At 51.6% G+C, this 12,850-nt stretch overlaps 1 protein-coding gene across 1 annotated transcript in view; it reads right to left on the bottom strand.

Annotated features, from left to right (window-relative positions):
- PLXNA4 (plexin A4) overlaps nucleotides 1-12,850 on the bottom strand; it is a 432,372-nt gene that overhangs the window by 45,738 nt on the left and 373,784 nt on the right. Inside the window, exons 16-21 of the mRNA XM_073238449.1 lie at nucleotides 12,302-12,466; nucleotides 9,266-9,359; nucleotides 8,530-8,769; nucleotides 7,759-7,905; nucleotides 6,867-7,101; nucleotides 3,908-4,050 (exon numbers count right to left, since the gene is read on the bottom strand). Of these exons, the coding sequence (XP_073094550.1) occupies nucleotides 3,908-4,050; nucleotides 6,867-7,101; nucleotides 7,759-7,905; nucleotides 8,530-8,769; nucleotides 9,266-9,359; nucleotides 12,302-12,466 (1,024 nt within the window). The remainder of the gene's footprint in view (nucleotides 1-3,907; nucleotides 4,051-6,866; nucleotides 7,102-7,758; nucleotides 7,906-8,529; nucleotides 8,770-9,265; nucleotides 9,360-12,301; nucleotides 12,467-12,850) is intronic.

The following is a 12,850-nucleotide window of genomic DNA, read 5'->3' as shown; positions in this document are numbered from 1 at the left end:
GTTTTATGGAAATGAAAAGCCATATGTTTGGGGTATATAACTGGAAGCAGAAGCTTGAACAGATATTTGCACACCCATGTTCATAGTAACATTATTCACAATAGCCAAAAGGTGGAAGCAACCCAAGTGTCCATTGACAGATGAATGGATAAACAGAATGTAGTTCATACATACAATGGAATATTATTCAGCCTTAAAAGGATAGAAATTCTGTCACATGTGACAATAGGGTGAACCTTGAAAACATTTTGCTAAGTGAAATAAAACAGTCACAAAAGAACAAATACTATACAATTCTGCTTATTAGAAGTGCCAAGGGTAGTCAGATTCACAGAGACAGAAAGCAGAACAGTGGTTACCGGGGGGCTGGGGGAAGAGGAAGCGGGGAGTTAGTGTTTAATGGGTACAGATTTTCAGTTGGGGAAGATGGAAAAGTTCTGGATAAAGATGGTGGTGATGGCTGCCCAATAATGTGGATATACTTAATGCCACTGTAATGTACACTTAACAATGGTTGAAATGGCAAGTTTTACGTTTTGTACATGTTCCCACAGTTAAAAAAAACCTGTGTGACCTTCAGAGTCCACGCCTGACAAGCAACCATCTCCAGGGCTCCAACTCAGGGAAATTAGTGAAGCTGGCTGTTAACTCCTTCGTGAGCAGAAGTGTGGGATTAGCAAGTCTCCACTTGTGACAAAGGCAGGGAAGGAGAGAAGGCTCAGGTTTGATGGGAAATTTTAAGGTCCCAGATGAGGAACAGGCCATGGTATGACATGAGGTGGTTTGTAATGGGGGCAGGGGTGGGGTGCCCACGTGGGGTGCCCACCCAGAGGGCATCTTGGGAGTAAAACAAGCTCGTAAGTGATCATCAGAATCCATCTTCTCTCCCACAACCCTCCAAGGGTGAGTTCATCTGACATCCAGTGACAGAGGGATGGGCAGGAAGCGAACGGCTCCTGGTGCTGCAGCTCTGGGTGCACCCTCGAGTGTATCCAGCTCGTGGGGTGAACAGTGTCACTGTGAAGTGAAGGGACTCTGGGTCTCTGAGACTGGGACACTGGGTATTGAACAAGGGCTCTCAGAGCCTCTGGGCAGAGAGAGGAAGGTGCTGCAGTTCATTCTGTAGCCCCGGCAGCCTCTGTTTAGGGGTACCCCAGATGCCAGGGAGCATGGCAGGCAGGGCCAGGCTGCACACAGTGAAGCAGGGAGCTGCTTCATGCAGGTGCTGAGGTGGGTGTGAGGGTGCTCAGGTTTTTGTTTGTTGAGCCTGGCTTGCCAGGCAGGCACCTGGGGCCGTGCACCTTCTGAGGAATGACCCTAGGGGTTGGGTGGCAATTGTGTGTCTTGCTTCTCTCAGGTAACTGACCCTACAGGGAAGCCCTCGGGAGGGGCAGCAGGGTAGGGATCCCAACAACTTCCAGCAAGGGGGTTGGTACAGCCCTCAAGGAATATGAAAGGGAATCATTTGTACTGTGGTCCTGGTGAACAAGGCTACTGTAGACAGTGAAGCAGGCAGTGTACTGAACGACTCCAGAGATGCCACATATGAATGGTGTCTTCTGGAGCAGGGCAATGTTCAACATGCACAACCAACCACCCAGGAGATCCTGTGAGAGAATGAGCCCTGCAGTCTCCTGCCACCGTTCTGGGCAGCCCTTGGGAGTGCACTGCCCTGGGTGTGTGCTAATGCAGTGCCAAACCAGGCCTCAGTGTCTGAGAATCTATGGAGATGCAAGTGCATATGGAAAAGCCTTAAGATACGGGATTAAATGAGGAGCAGGACCACACAAGGGGGGCTAGCATGATTTATAATGTGGCCATAGGGACGGTCAGAAGGTGTGGAGTGTGTGTGTGTCCATCAAGAGAATACCTCGTGCGGGAGGTGCTGGCCCCTAGGCTGCTCCCAAATATTCAGGCTGCCCTGTAGGCATGCCAGCTTTGAAATGGTCTCAGAAATCAAACTTTTGATTTAAACGTTAAGTGTTTGAAGGAAATCTACTTGGAATTTTGAGCCTGTGAAAGAGGGAGAATATCTTTCTATGCTCATCCTAGTCAATTTCTCATTTTGATTACTCTCCATCTTGCCTACAAAGGGGCATGGGGATGCACAAACATGAGTTCCCCTTCCTAGGAGTGCCGTGCCCACCCTAATTCATGCAGACACACAGACATACATTTATTCAAATCAGTCAGCATTTCCTGCATGCCTACTATGTGCTCAGCACTTTGTGGGGAGCCAAAATTACAAAGATAAGTGAGGAACAGCAGTGCACACATCCACCCACAAGTACACACAGCCTTCTCCTTCCATCACGCTGATGTCTACTGTGGCCGTTAACTTGTATACTTTAGTGGACTGGGCACCCAGGTATTTTGAAGGAAATAAAAATGAGGCAGAAAAGATTAAGAAAGAGAAAAATTAGGGGGAATGAGGGAGGGCAAAGGCAAGGAGAGAGAGACCAAGGAAATGGTAGAGAGGGTGTCATAATATATAGAGTGTTTTCATTTGTGTGTCTGGCCCATGTGAGATGCTCATATGCATACACACAAATAGATGTGTGACAGGGAGGAAAGGCACATTGGTGATGAGGATCTGAGCTCTCTACCCACGGCTCTGAAAGTGCCTCTTGCTATCTGTCCACTGAGGAGCTGTGGGGTGCCTCCAGCAGACAGCAGAGCCCATGCTTCCTCTACAGAAACACACACATACTTTATTCAACAACCAAGTAGACCTGTGTGTGAGCCCCAAAGTCCCAGGGGACTTGCTGTGTCCACTGCAGAGGTTCATAGCCTCTACCTCTCCTTGGAGAGCCACATAGACATCCCACAGGGCTCAGTAGCTGCAAAATCCTGCAGACTCCTGAGCAATGGGTCTGTTTTTATTTTATGGACAATATAAATCCTAGAATTAATCTTATTTTCCATTGTTGCTTTGACTGGAGATTTTCATCCATCCTAACCAGTATCCAGAGCTATGGGACAGTTACTGATGTAGCACCTCAGAAGCCAAGTGCACAGGCTTGTTGCTGGGGCCACAGGCTCTGAAGTCTAACCACTGGACTCAAATGGTGGCCCTGTGCCCTCCCAGCTGTGTGACCCCAGAACTCTCTGTGCCCTTGGTTTGGTCACCTATAAAATGAATTCACCTACTTCAGAGGGCCCTTGGGAGGTTAAATTAATATAGAGACAGAAACTACTTAAAATTGGACCAGGATATTAGTCAGTAAATCAACTAATAGTGATTAGTCCTTATGATTATTATTTGGCCTGGTTTCCTCATTTATGTGTTTCCCTTTCTTCTGGAATTGTTTGTTATAAGTCATTCCAAATCCCTTTCAGAACAAAGCGTATTATGAATATATGCATAAGCCAGATACTATGCTAGACAGTAAGTGGAATAAAATGTTCAGAAGATGAAGTCCCTGCTGGTACAAAAGACAGTTATGATCTTAACATTCCCATCTCCACCTCCCTTCCCAGCACAGCACTTATCTTTTCCATATATATTTATTGAGCACCAACTAAGTGATGAAATTCCTTACATAGTGGTTTTTTTTCAACAAGGGTTCATGAACTCCCCACATTTGTTTGCCAGACTCCATGTCTCTGTGTTTACATACAGTGTGTTGGGGAGAGGCTCTTCAGCTTCCATCCCATTCTTGAGGGACCCTTGACCCCGTAGGACCCAAAGCTCTACTCCCATCCCTGCTCTGAGGTTCCCCAGCTTGGCTCCATTTCCTCCAGAGGGGCCGCCTAGTGCCAGCAAGCAGGGGAACGTTGGGCAAGTGTACTCTCTCCCTGGCCTCAGCTTTTTCACTTCCAAATGAGGCAGCTGCCCTAGAAGGTCACCAATATCTTTCCCTGCACTAACACCACGAAGGGCATGGCCATGAATACTACCTCTCACCTCGAGGTCCCGGAGGACAGGGTGGTCTTCAATTCCCGGGAACAGCACCCGCATGGTGTAGGTCCTGTAGTCCAGGAAGGGAATCCCAGCTCCATCCAGGTCACTGGTCAACTCATGTATGTCTGTCTGCAGTTCAGCAAAAGCTGGCACAAAGAGGAGCCTATGAGACTGCTGGGCAGGGTGGGCCCAAGAGTTACCCTCAGAACACGTGGAACCCTCACCCAGGCCCCTAGGAGATATGAGCAGTGACCTCAGATGTGCAAGAATAAGAAGGGGGGATGTTTTGAGTAGCTGGGGTAAATGATACAGGAATGGGAGAAAGATGAAGTGCCAGGAAGCTTGTCTGTGGTCAAATTCCTTCCAGACCAATGATGAGGGGCCCTGTCATAGATCCATGCAGCTGTGAGGCTGAGAGGGCCTCCCCAGCTGAAGATGAAGGGTTTGGTTTGCAAAATAGACTGGGAGAGAGCAGGCATGTCAAGGGATGAAGGAGGGGGGTAGAGGTTCCAGTGATGGAGAGTCTATTCTCTATTCTTGTCTTTTGGTGAGTTTCCTTATAAGAGTTAAGAGCAATTTCTTCTGAAGTCCCAGTTCTGGACCATGCAGCTCCCTGAGGCTTCAAACTATCAAATGGGGCCAGAAGAAAGTTCTGCCACATGAATATATTCCTTCTGGATAAATATGCAGGGTGCATCTTTGTCCTCCTCCTCAAAGTGATGCCATGCCATGGTGAATTACGATGTGCATGTGAGCACTGCTGTCTGTGGAGGCAGCTCAGGCCTCCAGATGGTCCCAGAGCCACAAGACCCACTCCTCGTGACCCTCAAGAAAGTCCAGCACACAGCCACCAGTTGTTACACTGGGCCAAAGCTGTGACCACTCTCTGTCCTGGGCACAGCGCTCCTCCTGGGCCACCCTGGCAGGTAGTCAGAGGTGATACACCGAGTCCATCCCTGCTCCACCATTTTCCTTGCATACACACAAGCTGGATGGACGAATACGTGCTGGCAAAGAAGAGCCAGTGGACATTGATTAAATACTACTTCTTTCTATTCATACAAACACAAGAATGGAGAAAAATTCTTTGTGGGCTCAGAAAGGCTCACAAGCCCAGTGTGGCTCTAGTGGGCTCCGCTGCTCACACCACACGAACACAGCCTGGCAGCCCCAGGCACTGTTGACGGAGGCCCGGCAGCACCGTGCAGTGCTGACTTTTGGGCCCTAGGACACCAGGGCTGCTTGTTTGATAGAACAACAGGGCTGTCACCAGGCCCCTGGAGGGGCTGCTGCAGACCCCTCCTGTGTTGCTCTCTTTCTGCACCCTGTCACACTGACAGAGGGGGTCCTTGTCAAGGAAAGTGACCCCAAAGGCAAACAATCCTAATGCACCCAAAGTAGAACTTACATTAAACGTGTATGTGCACGCATGTGTGTGAGCGGGGTGTCAGTCAGCCTTTTTGGGCATGTACTGCCACCAAGAGCCCCAATGAACACTCCACATGTCCCAAGTGAGGAGCACGTGTGTGTGTGTGCAGGAATGTGCGGGACTGTGTGTGGGTGTGTACGTGCATTAGCGGACAGACGAATGTGCGTGCGTGAGTGATCATCTGAGGGTGTGAGTATGGCAGTGAGCATTTGTGGGAGTGTTTATATTCCAAAAGGTCAGGTCTGTGAAGAGCCCAGGTGGGGCCTCTTCTGAGTTTATGTGTAGAGGACACCGTGGCTCACATCAGGTCTTCAGGAAGTCACCTTCCCTGGACCTGAGCTGCCCTTTAAATGTTCAAGAGCCAGATCTGGGGACCCCTGGAAAAAACTTTCTTGGCTAATCTACATGCACTTTGTTTTAAGTCTCTCCTGTTCCACCCATGCAGGATGGCTCTCTACTGAGCCAGGAGCAAGACCCTCTCCTGGTGCCCCCACTGACATGCTGCTTCTGGACTCCCAATCTGACAGCTAATTCCTCCTCCTCTGGAATGTTCTGAGAGGATCCCGGCTTCCCATTCTCCCCGGCTGCCCACCTCGGTTGCTCAGCCAGTGGGAGGAGAGGGGGAGGCTGCCTTTTGATTGGTTTGTAGCTTTTGCGCCTCCAACATGCAAAGCCTGGGTGCCTGCCACACATAAAAGAGATTCTAATCACTACACCTAATTAGAGGGAAGAGTGCATTGCCGAGAAAAAAATTAAGCAGCGTAAATCTAATAAAAGGCAGTAATTAACAGTCCCACAAGGCCGACGCCGTGTTGACAAGTGAAGGATGCGGAGAGGGTGGAACGGGCCCACTGCCCCGTCAGAGAGCCGTGGTTCCCGGGGTGCAGGCGGGATTTACCCCTCGCGTGGATCTACAGTGAAGTGCCCGCTCGGACCCTCCCAGGGAGACTCACGAAATGATATCCTGGAGGAGACGACAGATGACTCCTGAGTTTCCTTCTTGGATTTAGTGCAGCTGACTTCACTTCATGGTAGTGTTGTAATTTTTTAAACTAAAGGCGGGGAAACAATCTTCCTTCTAAATCTCAGATCAGCTGCGCAGCCTTCCCTTCCTTCTAAAGGAAGAGGCTGAAGATCGCTTGGCAGCGTCGCATCAGGACATCAAGGTCTCCCTGAGGGGAGAGTGTAAAACCCACCTGGCCAGGACTCGGGCTTGAGACTGGGTTTGAAATGACCCCAGGCTGACTTGGGGAGAGTGCCCTCTGTGAGGTGGATGGAGGGAAGTCCTTAGCTTATTTGCTGGGGAAGGGCCTGCCAGGGATGGGTCTGGTCCGGGCACAGACTCCCAGACCGGAGTTAGAGCTTCTGCAGTTGGAGGCCAGACACCCGCCCCCAGGACTGCTCACTGTTGCCCAGTCCACTTGTGTGTGAGGTTCACACCCACGTGCATGTGTACACACTTGCTCACACATGCACACGCACGTACACACGCAGTCTCTGGCATGGGGCCTTGGTGCCCTGGCCGCTCAGTACCTTCTTTGCACTCCAGGGCCACTCGGGACTCCAGGTTGTCCATCTGCATCTGCAGCCGCTTCAGCGTGAGGTCACTCTCCCGGGACTTGCGTTTGTAGGCAATGAGAACAGCCACGATGAAGATGAGGAGGAGGCCACCCGCCACGGCGATGCTGACGATGGCAGGCAGGCTGAGCGGGCTGTCTGGGGCGATGTAGACCATCCCCGGGGAGTACTCCATGCCACCGACTCGGGCCTGGGGGCACACCGGGTGAGAGGGAGCTGGGGGTGGGGACACAGCATCTAGGGAGCAGCCCAAGTCACCAGGACGGGATGAGGGAAGTGGCTGCAGGGAGGAGTCATCACTGACTGTGAAATCAGATGTGAGGGCCCACAGGGGCTGAGGGAGGGGGTCTGGATGGCTCACAAGGGGCCCCCCTCACAAACGGAAAACCCATACCTTCTCTTATTTAGGAGCTAACTGTCATCTTCATAAGGAAACAGCACACAACTGGGATCCAAAAACATCTGTCTGGACATCAAAGACTGCCTCCCCGAAGATTCATCCCATTGCATGGATGGGTGACCGAGGCACAGAACATGACACCTTGGACCACCCCCAGGCAGACAATGGTCCACTCCTAGAAGGTTCCCTTGCCTATCATAGGTGATTCTGCACATCATTTAATGCTGTTTTGTATTGCCCTTATTATAGCACCAGTCAGTAAGGAAAGAGTGACGATCCAGAAGAAAGAAGTCAAAGTGGGGTTGGGAGAAGGAACCACGGTATGGGGTAGCTAGGAGGAAATTCAAAGCAGGTTGAAATCCCCTCCTGGAAAGCAGACCCGGGGGGAGCAGGTCTGCTGACACTCTAGCTCCAACCAGGATGGAGTCCCACCATCCTCAGCCTCACCATCACTTTGTGCCTGCCGATGAGGTTGGGGGACTCGCAGAGCAGCTGCACATCTGACACTGTCACGGTGCACGGCTTCTCCCCTACCAGCACAGTGTAGTTCAGCTTCACGTTGCCCCCAGCCACGGGTGGGATCAGGTTCTTGCCCTGGATGACAGGAAAGCCCCCATTCCCACCCAGAGTCAGGACCACAGCTACTGGCTGGCTGCCGTGTCCTCCCACCTGGAGACCCCATCCTGTTGGGGCTGGTACAGAGGCCACCTTCTGTAATCAGTCCCCAAAATGTGTGGTACATACACTCCCATTCCCCCTCCCACAACAGAAAATCAATAAGCGAGGCATTCTTCTCAGCTTATCCCAACTGCAGCCTCAGAATCCTTCTCAACACACAGCTGTAGTCAGTCACTACCAGATTCAAATTGTCATGAGCGAAAATTAATTTGCTATCCATGTTCCAAAGAAACCCCTCGCTGGGAAGGTTTACACAGGAGGAGGCCTTTGACCTCCCAGGTCCTGGACTCAGCGGACAAACATAGCTTGGGAGTCAGATGGCTCTGCTCAGGTCTCCACACCTGTAAGGAGTTTGCCTCTTAAAGCAAACTCTGAGAGAACGTTGACCATACTCTGGACTATAGCACCTCTGTGAGGGGCTCTAGACACAAATCTGGCAGAAGTCTATGACTTCTGGCATCTTCTGTGACTTGAAAAGACTTGTCTTTCCAGGCAGCAGCCCCCTTTTTCCCCACCTCCTGTCCACCAGCCTTGCTCTACCTTTAGGATGATAGGTGTGCCGGGCTTGAGCTCCAGGATTCCTGAGGGACCAAAGGCCTCAAACACAGGGTTGGGATAGTAGGTGAAGTTGGTCTTGTTGAGAATGAGCAGGGACTGTACATTGTCCAGAATGAAGCCAAACTCCTCAGGCCTCTCGGTCAGGTCGGACTGGTGGTCAGGCCCCAGAGCAAGGGCTGGAGCCTGGCAGGTCATCTCAGTAGCGTTGAGAACCTCGCAGAGCTGCAGAGGACCGAGAGAGGGAAGACTCTGCAGCGTGTCTTGCACACCAGCCCCCACACACCCTTGGGTCTCCCCCAGCACTGCCATATGCAGGATGTAGACACGGGACAGTTGTAGGTGGGTCACAGCTCCTCTGCAGGCAGGACCACACAATCTGCGCATTCGAGAAACAAGCTGCACCTCGTTCCTTGTTCCTGTAGCTCTGCTTTGCCCACAGCAGGCACAGCAGTGACTGGGTATCTCTAAGTTGGGGAGCAGCACTGCGGTGGGGGTGGAAGGATGGAGAAATAAAGGTATGAAACCCCAGAAATCCCAGAAGTGACTGCTCCTCTATTCTGTAGTTCCTCTTCCCACCAGCCCCATACTCTGCGGTCACATGTAATGGTTCATCAGTGTCTGAGGAGGACCTGCCAGGGTACTTGGGGAGCCCCATGGCCTTTAGAAAGGTGATGTGCAGAGCAGGGAGCCCCAGGACCCCAGCCAGCCCTGGACTCACATTGATGTGCTCTTTCCCTCCATGCTTGGCACGGATCTGGGGGTTCTGTATGAGGTCCAGATGAGTCCCCCATACGGCAATGGGTGTGTTTCCACTGACCGGGAAGAAAGAAGGAGGCGTGTAAACACAGGGATAGAAATAGCAATGGCACTTAGCGACAACGATGATGATAATCAATCAGGCTGAGCTCTGATATTAAAGACAGTGATAACCAGGGGGCATGATAATGTTCATGGACTACGATGACAAGCTGACTGAATAATAATAAGAATGAGCTCTCAGCAGCTAAGGAGAAGACAGTGATGCCCAGATGTCCGTGGCTGTCCTGCACTGAGCTCATCTGGAGGGTGGACACCCCATGGAGGTGGGCATGCAGCACAGCCCTTCCCAGAGCCTCCTAACCCCAGCCAGCTGCTTCTCTGCAGCCTTGGCTGTCCCTCCAGCCCTCACCAGTATCAGGGAGTGTTTTGCACACTGGCCTTGGCCTAATGGAAGCCTCACTCCAGACTGCCCCCCACCAGTTCCTCTAGGGTCTGAGCACAGTCTCCTCCCATGGGCAATCCTACTACAGATGCCCACCCTACAGGCTTCAGTCACCTGAGATGTGGGAAAGATGCGGGAAATTCTTTCTCCAAGAATGCAAACATGGTATGTTTTGGGACTCAAGTCTCCTGCAGCCTGGGGTCTCAGCCAGAGGACTGCTGATGAGGAGGGATCAGGAGATCCATCTTCGTGTAGCTTTTCAAAAAAAAACCCAGATGCCACTGTCCTACTTCCAAGTGGCCTAAGAGCTGACATGGGGTGGGGGTCTCCTCCTTGTGAGCTACTCAAAAGAACGTGATGAATCACTTTATCCACAATCAAGGGAGTATCTTTGAGAAGAATCCTGGTACCTAAAGGGAGCAGTTATAAGCCTGGAGGGTAAAGAATCCTTGATACCAGGTTCATTTCTACCCATCTTTGTGCTCCCAGTTATTTCCCTCATTGCTGTGAAACCCAGAGAGGTGTGTTTGCCCTTTGGCAGGGGTCCAGAAGGAGCTTCTGCTATCCAGCTATCTCATCTCAATCATCAATTCAACACCCACTTGTCAACTGTCCCCATCACAGTTCCCTAGTAAAGCCACACTTTTCTGCAGAGGTGACCCCATCACAGACTTTGAAACTGTAGCAAAAATGCTGGAGCCACTAGCAGACCCAGAACGTGCCTCCAACCTCCCTTTTGATGTGAGAATGACTCAGAGTTGGCTACTGAGTGCCAGGAAGGACAATACCTCTATTTTTGTGACAATGGCATGAGAAAGAACTGAATTAAGGGGGTTATGCTGACTTACAGGACTCACCAGGCCCTGGGGGCAAACGTGCAAGAGCCTTTTGCAGCCTATTTCCCCTCTCTGTGCCTTATATTCATCGGCTTTAAGATCATGACTAAAGCTTTTAAGATCTGGGCTTTAGAGAGTAACTGCTGAAGACTATTTGAAGCAAAGCTGTCTTTCATTATGGGGAAAGGCCGGGGGTGGCAAATGATTTCTGTAAAGGGCCAGAGAGTAAATATTTTAGGCTTCCTAGGCCATATGGGCTGTTGCAATTACTCATCTCTGCTGTTGTGGTGAGAAAGCCCTTACAGATAAAACATATACAAATCAGCATGGCTGTGGCTATGTTCCAATAAAACTTTATTTACAAAAGCAGGCTGATGGCCAGATTTGGCTGCTGGGTTAGTTTACTGAGTCCTGGTTTAAAGGATTGTCATCTGGACTGGACTCAGCCCCTGTGCCTGCCTCAGCCTGCAGAGACCCCATCTTTATGCTCTACCCCCTCTCCTGACCCCAGATGCCCTGGGAGCTGAAGCAGACAGTGGGGAGGGCTGAGGACTGGTGTGTGCGTGTGTGTAGGGGGGAGCAGGGTGCAGAGGAAGAGGGATAAGCCAGACAGCGCACTGTGCATGTGTGTCCCACTTGATCCTCTCAGCGGTCCTGGAGTTGAGATGAGAAATCACGGACCCGGGGAGGTTAAGTAACCTTTAAAGTCACTTGGCTGGTAAGCAGTGGAGCTAGGCTGAGTCCACTTCTTCTGCCCTCAAGCCCTGTTGCATTCCCCCATGGCCTCTGCTGCAGCAGTTTCCCAGCTACCACCAGGGCCTTGCTGTCAGGATGCCCTCCGCAGCACCTTCTCATTAGGAGGTATGCTCCAGGGCCTGGAAAAGCCGACTCTGCAGGTCCTTTCCTGAGGTGAGAGGCCCCTACTCCTGCACTACCCAACAGCTCCACCAGGTGGGGCTGCCAGGGTCCCTAAGTATCCTGGAGTCTCTGAAGCCACAGGTGAATCTCCCCAGAGTGGGGGCTCGGGGAATGCATGCAGCTGGCCCAAGTCAGCATTTGAATGGCTGAGTGAGAAGCAGCACTGCGGGGTCCTCCTGTGAGAACATCAAACCCAGCCCTTCCCAGGACACGTGTTCTCCATACCCATGTTGGGAACTGGGGAAAGAGCAGGGAACAAGACCCAAATGCTGCCCCTGAGGAGTCTGCATAGAGAAAAGGACAAAGCAAGCAGGCAACGAGGGGTCATGGGTGCTAAGAAAAAGAGCTAGAGAATCACTGAGGAAGGACGTCTGAGCCGCACCCTGGTGGTCAGAACATGCTCTCCTCCCAGAGCAGGCAAGGAAAGAGAAGTTGGTGCTGATCTTACTCTTCTCATACATCCCTTAGCAGGACTGGAATTATTGCCTGTATTTGCCAAAAGTGAGGTGTAGGGGAGTAGGACTGATTACCCCCAACAGTCACTGAGAGATGGCACCAGGCCTCCAAGTGCATCCAGCAATCCTCCAAGTAGGGGCTGTGTCTTGCTGGTCAGAGCATGGCCTCCAGGGCCCCGCCCCAGCCAGAGGTGCTCGAGGTGGAAGGAGGGAGCCCTGACCGGAAGGTCTGTTTTGGGGGTGGTGCTCTGAACCTACCAGAGTTCGTCAGTCACCAAAGCAGGACTGGGCCCCAGAACTCTCTGAGACTCGTGAGAAGCAGAAGAGGTCAGGGCAGCTCCTACCTGACGATGCTCCACTCTGGCTCAATCCTCACGATGGTGGGGTCCTCCATGTACTGGAAGAATAGGTCCTGGTGGATCTTGGCTCTGTCCACCTGAACAGTCACCTTCATTTCCAGCACGTCGTCTGAGGAGGTGGTGTTGCAGACGATGTGGGATGGAGAGCGCCTGCAGGGGGAAGACATGGAGCTGAGTTCCTGGGTGTGGAGGAGGGGCGGTGGTCTAGGGTCAGGGCCCTCCCTGCCCCTCAGGCTCCTCAGAGGCAGTGGGTAAGCGCTGCCTCAGACACAAAGGCCTGGGGACTGCTCAGAGTCAGTCCTTGACCAAACTGTAGACAGCTTCCTCTGAGCCCTCGTTTCAATTAGGTTGCCTTGGGCCCTGTCTCCAGCCTGTCTAGCCCCATTTTTAGCAAGAATCCCATTCAGGTGGTTGAGCAAGAATCTTCCTATCCTTAATGTTTTCTCTTAGGAATTTTCCATCCCCTTGCCATTGGCTATACATTCCCAGCTGTCCTTGCGTAGCCAGAGTCAAGCCTGCTCTCTTTCCCCACTG

Source organism: Manis javanica, chromosome 6, assembly GCF_040802235.1.
Source record: "Manis javanica isolate MJ-LG chromosome 6, MJ_LKY, whole genome shotgun sequence".
Taxonomy (NCBI): domain Eukaryota; kingdom Metazoa; phylum Chordata; class Mammalia; order Pholidota; family Manidae; genus Manis; species Manis javanica.
The sequence above is the reverse complement of the archived record's forward strand: the minus strand, read 5'-3'. Positions and strand labels throughout refer to the sequence as shown.